Source organism: Arvicanthis niloticus, chromosome 6 (assembly GCF_011762505.2).
Source record: "Arvicanthis niloticus isolate mArvNil1 chromosome 6, mArvNil1.pat.X, whole genome shotgun sequence".
Taxonomy (NCBI): domain Eukaryota; kingdom Metazoa; phylum Chordata; class Mammalia; order Rodentia; family Muridae; genus Arvicanthis; species Arvicanthis niloticus.
In genome coordinates, this window is record NC_047663.1 from 2,434,861 (window position 1) to 2,452,304 (window position 17,444).

General features: G+C 51.2%; 1 protein-coding gene across 6 annotated transcripts in view; it reads right to left on the reverse strand.

Moving 5' to 3' along the window:
• The window catches only part of Baiap2 (BAR/IMD domain containing adaptor protein 2), a 66,643-nt gene that overhangs the window by 18,394 nt on the left and 30,805 nt on the right, over positions 1-17,444 (reverse strand). For all 6 annotated transcript variants that reach the window (XR_013110844.1, XM_034505506.2, XM_034505508.2 and 3 more), the window contains exons 4-6: positions 10,046-10,107; positions 9,390-9,461; positions 8,721-8,858 (exon numbers count right to left, since the gene is read on the reverse strand). Coding sequence is in view for 5 of the 6 variants with exons in the window: in XM_034505506.2 (XP_034361397.1) it covers positions 8,721-8,858; positions 9,390-9,461; positions 10,046-10,107 (272 nt within the window). In the remaining variant the exon portion in view is untranslated. The remainder of the gene's footprint in view (positions 1-8,720; positions 8,859-9,389; positions 9,462-10,045; positions 10,108-17,444) is intronic.

Here is a 17,444-nt window from a genome sequence, read left to right on the forward strand (position 1 = left end):
CTGCTGTGGTTCACCCTAATCCACTGACCACTGAGGCCTTCCCACAACTGTCAAACCCCTGGGCTGCCCAAGGTGCTCTACAGCTTATGAATGAGTCCATGAGGCTTGGCCTCACTGTTACCCCTGTGGGTCCCGACTCCCAGGGAGACAACTCAGAACCCCTGGGCTGCGCTGGGAGGGAGGGAACAGCAAGAACCTGACGTTCCATGTTGTCTGAAGTCACTGGGGACCTGAAGCCAAGGAAAGGCCTTCTCCAGCCTGAAGGGCATGGCGCCCAGGGAATGCAGGAACCAGGAGATGTTGTGCATGGGTGGACGGAGTTGGTGCTTCCGTGCTCAGAGGCTGGCAGATGGCAGGACTGGCTACTCTGCTTCACAAGGAGCACTGCCATAGACTAAAGTGTCCAGGAAGTTAATGTGTCAGAAACTCAATCTTCAAATCCATCTGCCAGTGAAACCAGGTGGAATCAAGGCCTGCCTCTGGGAGGTCCCTAGAGCTAGGTGTGGTTAGGGGTGTTCCCCAGGACAGCATTATCAGGACAGGGTATGAGTAGCATTATCAGGACAGGGCCTGGAAGTCGTCCTCATCTGACCATGTGAGACCTTACTGGAGGCCAGGCCTGGACTTGGTTGTCTTTGAGGTTCAGAGCTAACAAGACCTTCTGCCCTGTGTGCTGGGGTGAGGGCACACCGCCTGCACATCACACTCTGGGCGGGCCAGCCTCTGCTATTATATGCTGTGAAGATCTCAGCTATGGTTATTTTGTGTTTGCTTTGTTAATTACACAGCCCTTTAAATAGAATGAATCGTTCCCTTCTCTCAGGCCCCTAGAACAGGCAAATCCCACAAAGGGACACAAATGAAGACTCCAGAGGTGCCAAAGTCACCGGAGAGGCCCCTGTGTCATGGTGAATAGACACCCAGTTATCTAGACCCAGAAATCCTCATGAGAGTATGGTGGGCGTGCCATCACCACCCTCTAAGGCAGGCACCTGCCTAGGACATGGACGACTTCCTCTTTAAAACGGCTAGCCCATACCTGCTTCCCCTTTCATGTCCTCTCAGAAAGGACTGAGGACAGCTTTCCTGCACAGAGAACCTGGCATGCTTCCTGCCAACAGGAGGACCGTGTACAGACAGTGGGCCAGGCAGAGCCTTCCAGGGCTTCCACAGGGTTACTTTGTTTTCAGAGTGATCTTGGCTGGGGTGAGGCCTACCTACCCACTTTCAGCTGCTTTTCTCTGGGATCCTGCTCTTTGGGGCTTCAGCATGACACTGTGCCTCAGCTGCCTCTCTCTTAGCACCGAGAGTGAGCACGGGGGTAGGGAAAGGCAAACTGCTCTCCAAGCCCAGGGCACACCTAAGGTCATTGCACTGGCAGGCCCCTTCTATGTTCTAATCCCCCACTTCTTCACACTCGCTACTCTGGAGGCTGAGTGCCAGTTAAGGGGGAGATGGCAAGTCACACAGCAGGAAAAGCAAAGGCAGTGTCACACTCTCAGAAGACTGTCATTTGCAGACAGCCTCCAACCTGTGCCTGCCTGTCTTGTTCTAATAAGAGCTAGGTTGGGGGAGGAGTCAAATAGGAGAAAACCAGAAAAATTCAGACCCAAGCACAATGGCACAGCCAGCTCTACCCAGCGTGCTGGGTAGGGGCTGCTCAGAAACAACATGGTGGACAGGAGGCACCAGCATATCCACTCAGTCTCTGCTTAGGCATCCCTCGGCTGTCAGCTGGTTGGGAGGCTAGCTGTTACCGTTAGAGAGGCCAGCATGACCACTCAGGTCCACCTCATCCTTGGGGGAGGGGGAGGGAGGACAAAGGCTGATAGAAGTCAGCTAGGCACCTCTCATATTCTGGGGCTGGTCTTCCCCACTTACTACAGGGTGGCTGAGTGAGTCACAGGCTCCTTCCTCCCCTGCCATGAGAGGACAGTGAGAGTCTGGTTTGCCCTGAAGCCTCAGTGTGGCTTTTACTTTTCATTTTCTAAGAGGATTCTAAAGGGATGACCACATCCCTCAATTTCTGAGCTGGGGACAGAGGCCACACCCCAGGCATAGCATGTCCACTGCTCCTCAGGAGGACACCTTTCCCACTCTGCTCACGTGTGCAGGCGTTTCCCGATGCCTGGCTGGCAACCCTGTGGTGACAGAGTGTGTTGGAGGGGAGGCCATGTCAGGGCAGTACCCTGACATGAGGGCTGTGAGAGATGGCCCTCAGAACTTTCCTTTTCAACATAAAACTACCCGCCCCAGTTAGTGCCCCAAATGCTTCTAAGCTCCCATTCTCTGACCTATAATTAAAATTAGTTTTCCGTGGAGCTCTCAACATGAAAGCTCAGCTCTGAGCAGTCTTAACCGTGGTTGGCTCAGTCCACCCCTGAGCCCAGGTAGCCATCACCTGCAAACCTGGACAGTGCTGCTGGTGCCTGTCTCCTCCCTCCCTCCCTCTGTTTAGTCTGCAACCTCACACGGCCCTAGCCCAAGCAATTCTATCTCCTACAACCTCAGTGTTCAGTGACCACCCTTCCGGTAAACAGGCTGTCTGTCCTTAGACCAACTCTAGACGAAGGTCTGGCCACTATCCTAAGTGGTCCAGCCTTGGCAAAGCCCAGAAGCAGGAAGATAATGGGGGCAGTCATGGTGGAGGCTGTCTACCAGGTTAGCACCCCTAAAGGCCTGTCACCATGAGCTCTAGAGGCCCAGCCCCCTGCTGTCCAGCAGCCTCAGACACATGCTGCTGAGGCAGTGTCCTAGCTGTGTCAGGCACCACCCACACAGGGACCCTGTTGGTTAATCAGTGGGACACGGTCTTGAGATAGACTGTTCACTTCTCAGGGGTGAGGAAGGGAACCATGTTCAACAAGCACAAACTAAGGGTAGCAGTGCGCATACTTGACTAAACAAGGGCTGTTGGGACTGAGGTAGCTAAACACATTCGCCTCTTCCTCCAGTGGTGGCTGTTGTTAGGCCCCAGGCTTTGGTAAGGCTCACAGATCCCAAGCTGGGCCTCTGTGCCTGTCACAGGACACCTTCCACACAGATGTCCACACTAGCCTACATTGGACTTTCTGAACCCTCGGTTCACCATGGTCTGACCCTGCTTGGTTCTGGCCAAGCCAGAGGGGGCACAGAGCAGAGAAACCTCAGATGCACAAAAGGGAATCTCAAGGAAGCAGGAAAAATCTCTCCAGGCTGGAGCAGCCAGATGAACCGAGTCAAGGCCTCAGTTTCCATGCTGTGCCCTTAAGACACATACTGGCTGCCCAGCCGTGGTGCCGCACACCTTTGATCCTAGAGGCAGGTGAATGTCTGTGAGTTAGAAGGGTAGCTTAGTTTACAGAGTATGTTCCAGGACAGTCAGGGCTACATAGAAATACTCTGTCTCAGCCGGGCAGTGGTGACACACGCCTTTAATCCCAGCACTTGGGAGGCAGAGGCAGGCGGATTTCTGAGTTCGAGGCCAGCCTGGTCTACCAAGTGAGCTCCAGGACAGCCAGGGCTACACAGAGAAACCCTGTCTCGATAAACCAAAAAAAATTAGTCAACAAAAGGATGGACGGGGTATTAGGACTATCTTGTACCTCACTGGTACAAATTGGCATAATTATGCTCTAATTGTATTTTGAGAGAAAAGTTTCATTTTAACAGGAAGGGTGATGTGTAGGAGGAGCTAAGGTAGGAGGAGTACTGAGAGGAAGAAGAGGAGAAGAAGAAGGAGAGGAGAAGCTAGGTGATGAAAGAGAGAAAGAGGGGGGAGACAGGGAGGCAGATATTCATGTATCTCCACCAGTCAAAGATAGTTGTTATATCTAGGTTGGTCAGTGGGTTACACCTCTGATTGAACAATCCCAAACTTATAATGCTTATGATTAACATTATTTTTAAAAAAATGTATAAATGCAAAAAGGAAAAGGGGGCATGGGATAGGGGTTTTCTAAGGGGGGGGAATGGGGAAAGGGGATGGCATCTGAAGTGTAAATAAAATATCTAATAAAAAAAATAAAAAAAAAAAAAAGAAAAACCAAAAAAAAAAAAAAAAAAAACCTCTGTCTCAAGGAAAACAAAAACCAACCAAAGAAGCACAGCCATGCCACCCAAGGGTATGGGGTTAATGCCTATTTTTAACAGTCCCCACCTTCCTGGTTAACTCAAGTAGTAGTTCCAGAGCCCTAAAAGGCCAGAATCCCACCTTCACCCAAGTAACAGAAGGCGGACAGCTCTGTTGATGCTGCCAGTCATCCAGAGGTCTAATGGACAGAACATGCCAAGAGCCAGGAAAGGCCTCCGAGTTCCTACCTGAGCCCTACCATCTCCTCGGCTACTGAAACCACCTCTGCAGGCTGGCTTGGAAGGAGTTACATAGTGAACCATAGAAGGCAAAGGCTCTTTCTCTAGTAACCAACACCTTGCCAAAGTCTTTAGATCCACAGTAAGCTGTATTGAGGCCAGCCTGGAGTGGTAGGGCCTGATCAGGGATTGAGCCACTGTAGAAGGTCTAGGCCTTGCAGAGGGAGGAGCGGGTCCAGTTCAGCTCATATGCTTAAGCGTCTCCTCCCCTTGAAGGGCCTCAGGTCCCCGCTCAGCAGCCAGCAGCCACACTGTATGCATAAACCAGATGCAATCCCTGGCACTGGGTTTGTGAAGGCACTGGGAGCCTGTAGGCCCCGCCCCATGCCAGGGATGACAGCTCTTGAGTAGCCTGACTGGTGAGGCATCCTAGCAAGGCTGACAGGCTACTCCAATATGGTGGCTAGCATACCTTCCCTTAGCTCAGAGGAACCAGGGCAGTCAGACATCAAACACTCTTTAACACCTCAAAGGTGTGAGGTGAAAGACTCCAAGAATATCACTGCCTGTGGGTTTGGGCATCAGAAATACCATCCCTAGTGCTCTCTCTTGATACTCTCAAGAAACAGTCTGGGCCGGTGGTATTACTGGCCTGAACACAGCTGTTTGGGACAAGAACCCAAGTTCAAGACCTGCCTGGGTTGCAGAGTGATTCAAGGTCAGCCTGGGCAACTTAGGAAAGCTGTATTTAAACAACAACAAAACATCTGTCTGTCTGTCTGTCTGTCTGTCTATCTATCTATCTATCTATCTATCCATCCATCCATGTATCCATCATCTATCGATATAGATGCATGGACAGATGGATATGCTCAGAGGTAGGGCACTATCTAGTATACCTAAGACCCTAGGTCAATCCACACCCCCCACAGCCTGCCAACAGCAATAATTATGTAAATCCAAACTGACACCAACTGAGTAGGTTCAGGCTACCCACTAAGGAACCAGCCTCATGGTGTTCAAGATCAGAGGAATACAGGACAGGGGTCTTCCCTGGAGGAACACATAACACGGATATGAAACATTTTGCTTGCTAAGGGTCAAACGCTGTTTCCCAGAAAGGCAATGAAGAGGTATGGAGAGGCAGAAAAGGGCTCCAAGAACAGAGCGGCACACGTGTGCCAAAAGAGGGGCCCTTCCTGTCCGCGCTCAGAGGAAAAAGCCAGGGCAGATGGCCCAGACTCACCAATGGGGAAAACGAGGTTCAGAGAAGACCTGGAGGCTATACACAGAAGAGGACAGGCCAGCTTACTGCCATCCGTGGCCATAAGAAGGGCAAGGAGCTATTTCTTAAGCAAAGAGGCAGCTAAGTAAGAGCCTTGGGGTTGGGGCAGAGAAGAATCTGACAGAGCTATATAACCATGCTCTGGGACAGACCAAAGGGAGCCTTGGATAAGGCTGACTGACCCTCAAAACTAGACAGAAGTCTGGCATGAGACATCCTCAAGAGAGAAAGCCAGGAGGCATTCATACCTGGGGCACTATCACAGGCACCACGGCCCTTGGTTGTGCTGTCTCCAGCTGCTTGCACTGGGCTCTCCATGTAGCACCTACTCTGGGGCCACCACTGTCTGAAGCACAGGGCCATGCTTTCTCACTGTCTCAGTCAACTGAGGTTGGGCAGGTAACACTGGCCACGGTGTCACTATCCTTCTCCAGTGTGGTAGCATCTGCTCTGAACTATAAGGACATATACTGGGGGCGGAGGGGAAACCACTCTTCTCCTGTCAGAGCTAAGCAATGTATTGAGTCATGGGAGTCTGAGGGTGGCATCTGAGTTTGGGGGTTCTTACATTTTACTATGTGAGATACCTTCATTCCATCAGGATGGCCTGTCATGGCAGCTTCAGTTTAACTGCCAAACATTCTGTGCTTAGTTGGTGCCTACAGCATCCTCACAAGCAACAGGAGCCACCTTCCACGGGTGTGAAACAGAGTGACAAACTCACGCTTAACATGGACAGACCTTGAGAGCAGGCTCAGTACAAGAAGCCACACTCAAATCCCACGGTATGACTCAGCCACAGCTGATGTCTAGAACATGAAGCTCTATAGAGACAGAACGCAGGTAGGTGTTCCTGGGAAGGGAGAGTAGGTGACAGGGGTAGGGAGTCAGGGCCAATGGGGGTAAACATGACTGTATATATGGTTCTTCTTAGGTTGGTAAATTGCTGCAGACTTATTGTGTGAGGTTGTACAGATCTACAGCTAAATGAAAGCCGGCTGTGTTTAAGTGTGTTCTATAGTGTAATGTGTAAATGAGGCTCTTACTAGGGGAAAACTAGATGAGCCAGCTCCCACCACTGGGCTAACCAAACTGGTGCCCAGAAGGCTTCCTCTAGGTGGTGTACGTGCACATGAAAATCCCTCCTGTATGGCCCCTGTCTGCACTGAGGAACCTGCTCCCCTCCTTCTGAGAGCAAAACAACAAAAGGCAGCAACAGCTGGACACTGACTGCTGTGCATCTGTGCCTTGATCCTGCAGCTCACCTGAGGAACCTGTTCAAGATGGCTCAGAGCAGCCCTCTGTGACAGCCTCAGCCTATGTCCTTGCAGGCAGCCATACAAATGGCTATTACAAAGGATTAAGGGAGGCTGGGAGATAGCTTAGTTGTTGAACAGTTCGCCTTGCAAGTATGAAGACCTGAATCCCTGCCTCGGAACCAACATTTAAAAAACAAAAACAAAGCGCTGGAAAGATGGCTCAGCAATTAAGAGTACTGGCTGCTCCTCCAGAGGTCCAGAGTTCAATTCCCAGCAACCACATGGCGGCTCACAACCATCTATAATGGGATCCAGTGCCCTCTTCTGGTGTGTCTGAAGACAGTGACAGTGCACTCATATACAAAAAATAAATAAATCTTTAAAAACAAAACAATAACAACACAAAAACCCTGGGTGTGGTGGTCTGCACTGGTAATCCAAGCCCTGGGGAGCCAAAGGCAGGCAGCCTCCTGAGGCTCACTAGCCACTCAGCCTAACCTACTTGGCAAAGCTCCAAGTCAGCCAGCCTCTCAGAAAGAAGGTGAAAAAAGCCTGAGGAGGAAGACACCTACGCACACATGTGTGTCACCTACACACATACATGTACCTCCACATACACGTGTGTGTGCCTGCACATACATGTACACCTACATACACAGGTGTGTCTGCACATACATGTACCTCCACATACACATGTGTGTGCCTGCACATACATGTACCTCCATATACACATGTGTGTGTGCCTGAACATACATGTACACCTACATACACAGGTATGTGTACCTGCACATATATGTACCTCTGCATATACAAACATGCACAGATGTGATAAAAATAAAGACCCCAGACTCAGGAAAATGTGCTTGAGGTGGGGAAGGCACGCTACTGCCCCTTAGCAGAGGTTGTACGTGTAAGACATCAGTGGCTGGGCTGCAGGGACCCTGAGTTTCCTGCCACTGCAACAACTTAACATGAAGAGTACCGCCCAGGCCTGGTCTCTACTACAGGGCAACTGGGTTCATGGCAGGATCCCCCGAAGGCCTCTGCTATCCTCTATCAGGCCTGCATGTGCTTAGAAATGACTCTCCTAGGCCACCATGAAGCTGCTGACTGGCTTCGTTATGATCAAAGGAGTACAGCTTGGTGTTCTCCTCAGCCCTTCCCACTCTCCTGAGTCCAAGTGGGAAGCCAGGGCACCACAGGCACAAGAGGAACATCAAAAGCACATGCCTTGGGTAAGAACTCATCTGGGTGACGGGTGCCACCTGATGCTACAGGTAAGAATGGGACCCCAGGCCCTGAAGTTACACTTTGTCCTCTCCAGGCCCTGTAGCTGAATTTTCTGGTGCCTCCTGTATAAACACTAGGCATCTTGTTAGATCCCTTTTTATCTGTGTCCTTCGGGCTGCAAGAATAGGAGAGAGGTTTCTAGGCCTGCTCAGCATAGGATCCTGCCCATGGTGCTGATGTGGCGGTCCGGCCACAGTGTCCTAACAGCATGCAGCACCTGGAGGGCTTGGAAGCCTGCAGAGCCATCTGCCATAGATGACTGGGACTGGCCAGCCTGGGGTAAGCAGTCTGGCTGTTTAGCAGTCTGGGGTCTGGCTCAGGGCAGGAATCCAGAGGGATGGGGAGGACTTAGTCTGAGTCTCTTGTCGGTAGCCAAGTACTTTTCCAGCATCTCTGCTAAGTGAGTTAACCATCCCTCTACTCCAGGACATAGGGACTCACTCCAGAAATCCAGCCCCGCCCTGCCATATCTGGAAGCTCTCCCCTCCCTAGACAGACTCCCTAGGTGGGGAGGCTTTTCCTTGCTAAGAGACAGGAGCGAGGTCACAGTTGGACTTTGAGCTCCTGTTCCTGTGTGCAGGCAGGAGCAGACCTACCTGCAGCTCCTTGTCCGAGTACTTCTGAGGGTTCTTACTCCCTTGGCTCTTCTTTCGGAGCTTCTTCAGCTCAGCCTGACACTTGTCCAGGGCGTCCCCTTTGCTCCTCTGTTCTGTTTGGTATTTCTTCAGCGCAGCCTGGAGATCCATGATACAACCCCAGAGCCCGTGAGTCTCACAGGCAGCGTGGTGCTCCCTCCTCAGTCCTCCCCGCTCCCCAGCCACAGCAGGTTCCAGCTGGTCAGAGTGAGGCAGGGGGTCACAGCTACAGACCTCCTTGTCTTCCTCTGACAGATCTCCAATCTCCAAGACCAAAATTAGACTTGGGAAGAAGCCTGGCCTCTTTCCTTGCCCTAATAGTAGGCACAAAGCCATAAACTCATGTGGCAAATACTACAGTAGCCTTGGTTAATAAGCAAGGACAGTAAGGCATGAACAGGGGACTCATGTGGGTTTTACAGGGGATGCCAAGTCATCAGTTATGAGAAGTGGCTGAGAGGCAGGGAGCTGCACACGGAACATTAGATGTAACAGGTTCTTCTCTAGGCCACTAGCATGGGAGCCTAGATGGAAAAATAATTCTTCAGGCCTATGAGTCAGATCTACAGGCAGAGGCAGAGCCAGGCTTGGCAATGGTGGCCCAGCAGGTACGTCACAGGGTGTACTTACACTTAGATACCTGGAGTCCAGCTCTACTTTCTGTTCCAGCTGTGTGAGCAGCTCATTGTGAAAAGACTTCAGCTGGACACAGGGAGGAAAACAGACGGTTAGGCAGCTCTGAGGCATGGTGCAAGAGATGGGAGCAGAGCCAGCCTGGACAGTGGTACCATGTAAGGAGAACCCTTCAGGGCCATTCACGGAGCTAGGAGGCTTCTAAGGGTGAGCACTGGACAAAAGTGTTAAATAAGCCTTTCAAAGTCCTGACATTCTATTTCCCACCATTCTTCCTCTGCTGGATCACTCAGGCAAGGGTTAAAGGAGGTAGGCTGGAGTCCAGGCGAATATCTGACTTTGCCACCCTGGCTAGGGCTGTCATCCAGGCACAGGGGACTCTTCCATGGAGCCAACTCCTACTAAACCAAACCATCAGAGGTCCAGGTAGTCAGCTGAGCATTAGACCCTGGTTCCCTTTCTTCTCATATGGCCTGAGACCCTGTCATCTTCCCAGCAGGTCACTGTGACTTGTTTGACCTGCATGGCTATGAAGTCCCAAATGGACACACAGCTGAGGCACATAGCCAGTCTTCTTTAACTGATGCCTGATGCCCTGCTCACCTATGTCTGCTCCTTGAACCCAAGGATGAGGTTCCAGAGGCCAAACTCACCATCTCTTCCAGCTGGTTCTGAATCTGCCGGTGGACTTCGGCCATCTGGAAGAGGACATCCCCTGGAGGAAAGAAAGTGGGTTAGATATTTCCAATCACTGTGCCTGCACCAGGGCTAAACATTGGACACCACCGAAGTTCTGTGACAGTAGACAGAGGGGCTTTTGGGAGACAAAGCCAGATGGGAGGGGGAGAGGAACAGAGAAGTCTAAAATGCTGAGAGACTTGAGTCTGAGTTAGAGTGCCTGGCTCCTCTGGGAGCTCGGTGTCCTCGCTGAAGCACATGCTCAGGACAGAGAATGTTACAGAAGAACCTGTGCAGATGGGCTTTTACCTTGGCACAGCTCTGAGAACAAACGGGCACCTACACAGACCTCACCTTCATTCAGACACCTCATACCCAATGATGTCCTGAGCCCCACACCAGAGCAGAAACACCTCCTGGTGCAGGACATAGGGAACTGCTGTCTCTGGGCCTGGTTCCTCATCTGGCTCCAGCCTCTGGAGGATAAGGTGGTCTCAGAACTACTTGTTTTGGCAGAGTGTGTTTTTTTTTATTTTTTATTTTTTACCAGTGGCATTCCAGTGACTTTGGAATCAGCAGAGCTGGTGGGCCCAGAACGGCTGGCAGGAAGGGGAACTGTTGCTTTGGACCAGCTTCAGTGGCCACAGAGCACTGGGCATGGGTGTGGCTCTGGCTCCATGAACATTTTTCTTAGCACATCAACACTTCAGGGACCTGCTGAGCTCTGGCCTACCTGTGAAGAGAAGCTAAGACAGCAGAAGCTCAGCAGCTCAGCAGTCGATGCCATCCAGGGCATTTTCAGCCTGGGCATCCCCTAGCTCATACCCACTTGCTCTGGCACACACTCCAGGCTGGACTAACGTCTGTGCTGAGCTGAGCCCCCAGCAGTCTGCAAAACCCTCACTAAGCTGCTACACACCCATCTCCTGCTTCTGACAAGGATACAACAGAGAGAGGCAGAAGGAAGAGCCTCAGGGACCAAGGGCACACTTTTTTCAGTTCAACAGTGACTAAGTCAGTAGATCCCAGCACCTACCTCCCACTCCATGCCTAAAGATGAGGCCTGAAGGGTCCTGGTTACCTGCCTTGCTGTATTCTTGACCCATCACGTACCCTCTGTTGTCAACTGAGCATGAGATCCTAGTTCTTCTTTTTCCAGGGCCCTGAGACCTGCAGTCATGCTCAGGGTCTCATGCTTAGGTGGCCACAGAGGGCATGTAAGCCTGCCTGCCCCCTCTGCCACAGACCCTCACCTGGAAACTCACTCTCTCATATGTAGAGAAACCCAGCAGTCCCGCTCTGCTTACTTGGTTGGTGACTATCTGTTAACTCCTTTGAGGAGTCCCAGGCACTGGCTGGGTAGTGAGGAGTCCCAGGCACTGGCTGGGTACTATAACATAAACATAAACAGACATAACAGAGGGACATAAACAGAGGGGAGCCGATGCCTGTGCCTGGAAGCTGGAGCTTGTGTTGCTAAGCTGTACCCGAGTCCTTCTCCCACTGTCACCAGCTAGAAACCAAAAGAAATCCTCTAACACAAGTCCTAGCTAAAGGGTGCTTCCCTCTGGGAGTTCATGTGGTACCCATGGGGATCAGACTCTTGGGAACCCTCTTAGTCCCAAGAGTTATTTTAATATCAGTGATCACAGGGTCACTGAGCACTGAACAGATTCCTACAGCAGTGAGCATCGCTTGCAAGGCTATGCCAGCCAACTGGCCCCAGTCAGTAGAAAAGAACTCTCCAAGTCAGCAGGGTGGTCAGTGGCCAGATCTAGGACTTACCCTACCAGCCCCACCCTGCTTGCCCCCCACACCCCCACAGATCAACCTCTGTAGTCAAAAGGCAAACACAATAGTTGCCTGGAACTTTGTATAGACCATGTAATTTACCTGGATACATGTACCTGTGGCTGTCAGAGCTAAAAGTCTTAGCACAGTTATCTGCCTACCACCCTGTCCTAAGTGTCTATGACCACAGGCCTAACACCACACCCTTGTAACACAAGGGTACAATGGTCCCCCCAGAAACTGCACTCGTAGAGATGATAGGGCTGCCAAAACTGTATATGGCCAATAGGAAGCTGTGACCACAGTCAGTGACAACCTACACACAGAGGGACAGGGCAAATAGCCTCTGGTTTGCTAGGTCCCTCTGAAAAGGATGGAAATCCCATTCCTAGCACATTCTAAACCTGGACTCTGATGTGCTTGAAGGGACTGGGGCAGCATTTAATGTGAAGGACCTGGTCTCTGATCCCTGGTTGAGAAGCAGAGACAAGTGGGTAAGGCCAGTGGAAAGAGGCAAGGCCACAGCACAGTCCCCATGATGAAGGCCTTGATTACCACTGGCACACAGGCACAGCCATGCTGACTTTCAGCAGGCCACCAGGGCAGTATCCTACATGCTCAGAACAGGGATCACAGGAAGCCCAAAGCCACAGATCAGTGTTTTACACTCAGACCAGAAGCCACCAGCATGCAAGCCAGAAGGACAGCCATGTGAGTGGGTTTCCATTCTGTAGAATTTACAGATGCAGAAAAGCACAGAGGACTCTGGGAGCTGCCTCTGTAAGTCTTATAGGATGGAGACCCATTGCCCCGTGACAAGGAAGTACTGAGGGAAGCTCTCTGGGCTTTGCATGGGAGTACACTGAACATCCTCCCGTGACTCAGAGGGTCTTGGATCCACCTTCTGGCTCTTAATGCTCCACAGACACCTGGGAATGTACTATAACTTTACCCAAATGGAAAGCAGGTGACCACAATGGGCTCAGAGTCTGGCCTGGGCAGGAGAATCCACTTGAGTCCTTGGCAGCACGGGCATTACTCTCTCAACTTTGGATTACATCCACCCATCTTTCCTGAGGACAGTGCCCATACAACCAACTCCTCAGAAGGGCTCTGGGGTCTATGAGAGGAGGAATGGGGCAGCAGCGACCAGACAACCATGCACTTAGCTAGAAGTCTCCCTGTAGCTTGGTGCTCTCTGACCATATTCTTTAGGCCCAGAATTACAAGTCACTGTCAAGACGGAACAGAAAACATCCTCCTACCCACAAAAGCAGCACATGCCAATTCAAGAAGAGTAGAAAGAGGTATAATCAAACAGTGATGCCCAAGGGTGTACGAAGATTCACATAGGTTTTTGCTCTGGTAATGGGTGTCACACCCCACAGGACAGTGGTTAGTATTCCACCTGGGCTGTGTCAACACTCAGACATAAAGCACAGTGTCTGGATCAGCTTGAACCTTTAGCTCAGAGCCCCAGTTGCATAGACTGTCCCCAGACCTAGTGGGTATACATAGGGGAGGAGGACACACTGAGGCGAAGGCACAGAACAGGGTGTGTGTGTGTGTGTGTGTGTGTGTGTGTGTACACATGGAGTTCTGGGTTAGCTGCAAGCTGTGCTGTGCAAGATCAGCCCATGTGGTGAATTTTTAAACTGCATTTTACAAGCAGCTGCAGGAAGACACGTGCAGTGGAGCCTGAGCCTGCATAGACGCTGGCACTAAACCCCTGCAGTGCCATGACCACAGCATGCAGGGGAAGACTGGCACACCTACCTATCCTGAGCACCCCCACTACAGAGGAGGGAACCTCTGGCCAGGGGCACTGACTTCTGCCAGAAGCTATGAGTTTTGTTCATTGGCCAGCAGGGGCAGAGAAGCAGAGGCTGGACCCTCCCGGTGTGCTCTGTGACCTCCCACCTTCTCCTCTTGGAAGATCCTTCAGGTTTACTGTGCTGAGAGAAAAAGCTTCATTTTTTTTAAAAGATATTTCTTTGTTTTTGGTTTTTTGAGACAGGGTTTCTCTGTGTAAAAGCCCTGCCTTTCCTAGAACTCGCTTTATAGAGGCTGGCTTCAAACTCAGAGATCCGTCTGCCTTGGCCTCCTAAATGCTGGGATTAAAGATGTGTGCTATCACCGCCTGGTTTAAGATTTTTATTTTTATTTATGGTGTTTGTGCACACGAGTGTAGGTGCTCTTGGAGGCCTGAAGAGGCCATCAGATCCCCTGAGGAGAGTTACAGGCAGCGGTTGGCTGCTGACATGGGGGCTAGGAAGAAGCCAAGCTTGGGTCTTCTGTAACAACAGTATGCACTCCTAACCACTGAGCCATCTCTCTAGCCCCAGGAAGAGGCTTTTGAACCAGCCTCAGCTAGGTCGAATCCACCCATCCCCTGGGGACCTACAGCTCTTAGGCCACAGCCCAGGTGGGCTCTAAACCTGAAAAACCGGATCAGATTGGGAAAGAAGGCCTGGTGTGCCAAGGCAAACAGTGAGTGAGGGAGGGGAAATCTTTACAGACACTGCCGCCTGAGGAACCTCTCCAGGGAGTGGAGTATCAACAGGGGTGACTGGCAGGAGGTGGCCCATCCCAGGGAGCTGGCATGAGAGATCCCAGAGGCAAGGAAGCCCCAGGCACACCAAGGCAGTGAGTCAGCCTTAGCCCATCAGAGTGAAAACTCAGGAGGGTGAGGATGGGGCAGGGAACAGGAGAGTTCCAGGTTCCAGAATATTTGGGAACTTAGGAAGTAGAGAGACCCTCCCCCAACATGGTACAGAGTCCCAGAGACAATATGTGACATTTGGGACAAAAGTATAAAAACTGCAGGCAGCCATAGCAGGAGACCACGCCCTCCTCAACTTTTACCAACTTACAGTGAGTCAAGTCGCTAAAAGGTCAGCCACCGGTGAGTCACACACTGCATGTCACCCTAACGTCTCAGTTTTAAAGATTTCTGGTGCTATTAGTAACCTGGTTTCACGTTTGGAGGGTTATCGTGTGATTCCGTCCATGTGGAAATGTCCCCCTTCTTGGGGGGAAACACAGGGACTAGGGTACATTTACAATGCCCATCTGTGCTGCAGCAGAGGCTAGAGTTCCCCCTCCCCCCTTTCCTTTCCTTTTTTGTTTCTCTGAGATAGGATCTCTGGCCTCAGGGTCAAACTCACTACAAAGCTTTAGAGAGCCTTGAACTCCTGACCCTCCTGCTTCAGCCTCTTGAGTGCCGGGATCACAGGTGTGCACCACCACACCCAGCAGACTCCCTCTCCATGGACAAGTAATACTCCACGGATGGAGAGACCATGCATCTAGGCTGTTTGCCTGCTTTCTCTCACTGGCAAGTCCATTCCTTCACTGACATCGTTGGTTATTCTGGTGTATACTGAAGACCACCTGAGATATCCAGCTTTGTCGACTGATCAACTATTGGGTTCTTGGACCTTCCATTGGTAGATGGCCATTTTTGGACTAAGTGGACCTCAGCCTATAAGTCACTCTGATAGATCCCATTTACTGTTAGTGTTGCTGTGATGAAGCACCATGCCCAAGAGCAATGCATTCTGGGTTTATTTGGCTTACACTTCTATATCATCGAAGGAAGTCTAACCCTGAGTTCATTATCAAGTCAGGACAGAAACTAAGACAGGCAGAAACCTGGAGGCAGGAGTTGATGTAGAGACCATGGAGGAGTGCTGCTTTCTGAGTTGTTCTCCATGGCTTGGTCACCTGAATTCTTACAGAACCCTGGACCACCATGTGTGGGGCCCTCCCTCATTTAAAATCAATCCCTGATTTTAAAAATGTTCACACACTTGCCTCCAGCACGACCTTACAAAGGCATTTTCTCAGTCGAGTTCTCTCCTCTCCCATGACTATAACTCACGTGGGTAAAACTATCCAGCACAACTGTCTGTAGGTTCATGAAGGCCCTAACTGAGTACGACCTGAATGAGCGTGATCAGCCATCCTGCTGTACATTCTTCTTAACATTTTGTGTATGTGTGTGTGTTGGCTGTATCTATATCTGTGCGTCACACGTGTCCATGGTGCAGGAGAGGCCAGAACTGGCTGCTGAATCTGCTAGAGCTGGAGATGTGGGTGGCTGTGAGTGGCCATGTGGGTGCTGAGAATCAAACAAGGTTCCCTGGAAGAGCAGCCAGTGTTCTAAACCTCCAAGATACTCCCATGTGGCAAGTGCCCCAGTGGTGGCGTGGCAAATACACATAAACTGCTACTGTTTTCAGAACCTCTGGAAAGAAGAGAGTTGAGGAAGCGGCCCATGAAGACACAGATCTCAGGTGTCTCCATCTAAATTCAGGTACTTAAAACCATCCTAATGATATTTGAGGGGGCCAGTGTGGATGTGCAGAAAAGCCATGGAGGCTGGCAACAGGACAACAGGGGGGATGGGAGGGAAGTGCAGCCATGGAGAAGGGCAGGGCATGGGTTCTGGGGATGCCTGTGGCCCACAGTGGCAGAGGCCTCAGGCAGCAGTGGGACCTGCCTTGCTGTCCCTCCCAGTCTTAAACCCAGCCTAGGTGCAGACCTCGCCTTCCACGTGAACTTGGCAAGCACCAGGAAGTCTCCTGGGACACTGAGTGCTGGCAGTGGGGACTCAACCATGCCACTGGCTACAGCTGTGGGTGAATCCTGGGCAGGCTGGTTCCACAGCCACTCCCAGGGGCTGCCAGAAACTGTTGGGTCAACATGGTGGGAGGTTGCCTGGAGATCAAAAGTGGGATGCTATGGCTTTGTTGCTTCTTCTTTGTGGCTGAGGGAAGACCGGGCATACACTCTTCCCACCCCACCCTCTAGTCTATGGGAAAGTTGCAAATACGGTTGGGTTTAAGACCTGGACAAGCAGCTGAGGTACGTATTTAATATACCAAAGTGGACCTAGTCTCCAAATTCTCCCAGCATCCTCAGCCTCTGCCTGTAACAGGGCATGGCTAGCATGTCCCACCCTCAAACCCAGGACCTGGGCTTCCTCTCACCTCCTGGTTCCTTACTGTATAATCCAGGCATTTTGGTTCTTATTGTCTGTCTGTCTGTCTCTGTTTGTGCTTTCTCTTTCTCTTCTCCTTCCTTTCTGTTTCCCCCTCTATGGTGACTTCACTGACCTCCACCTGTGTGGCTGGTGAACTTGGCGGAGAGCTGCCCCCAATAAACCTGTCTTTATACTTTGATTTGGCTTGAATCGGTGCATTTTGTGGTTGGAGATAACGTATCAAGTGCAGTGACACCGCTAGCCTTCCCCACAGTTCCGAGTGCTCATGCTGGTCCACTGCTCGGCTCTCTTCTAATGCGGTAGGTGTGTGCATATCTTTTTTCTGAGCCAGTTTCTGACACTATGACTCTGCTTCTAGCCCAGCATTTCCGTTTGTGTCCTAGGAGCAGGAACTCCTTGCCACATTGTGACAACTCTACCCTGATGCTCTGTAAGGTTGCCACCAGTCCGCTTTACACCCACAGAGCACAGAAATAGCCATTTTGTAGCCCAGTGCCTCACAGAGGCTGACACCGTTCCTACAGGCACACCTTCAGTTTTCTTCTTTGGTAAATCAGCACTCCATCTACCTGACC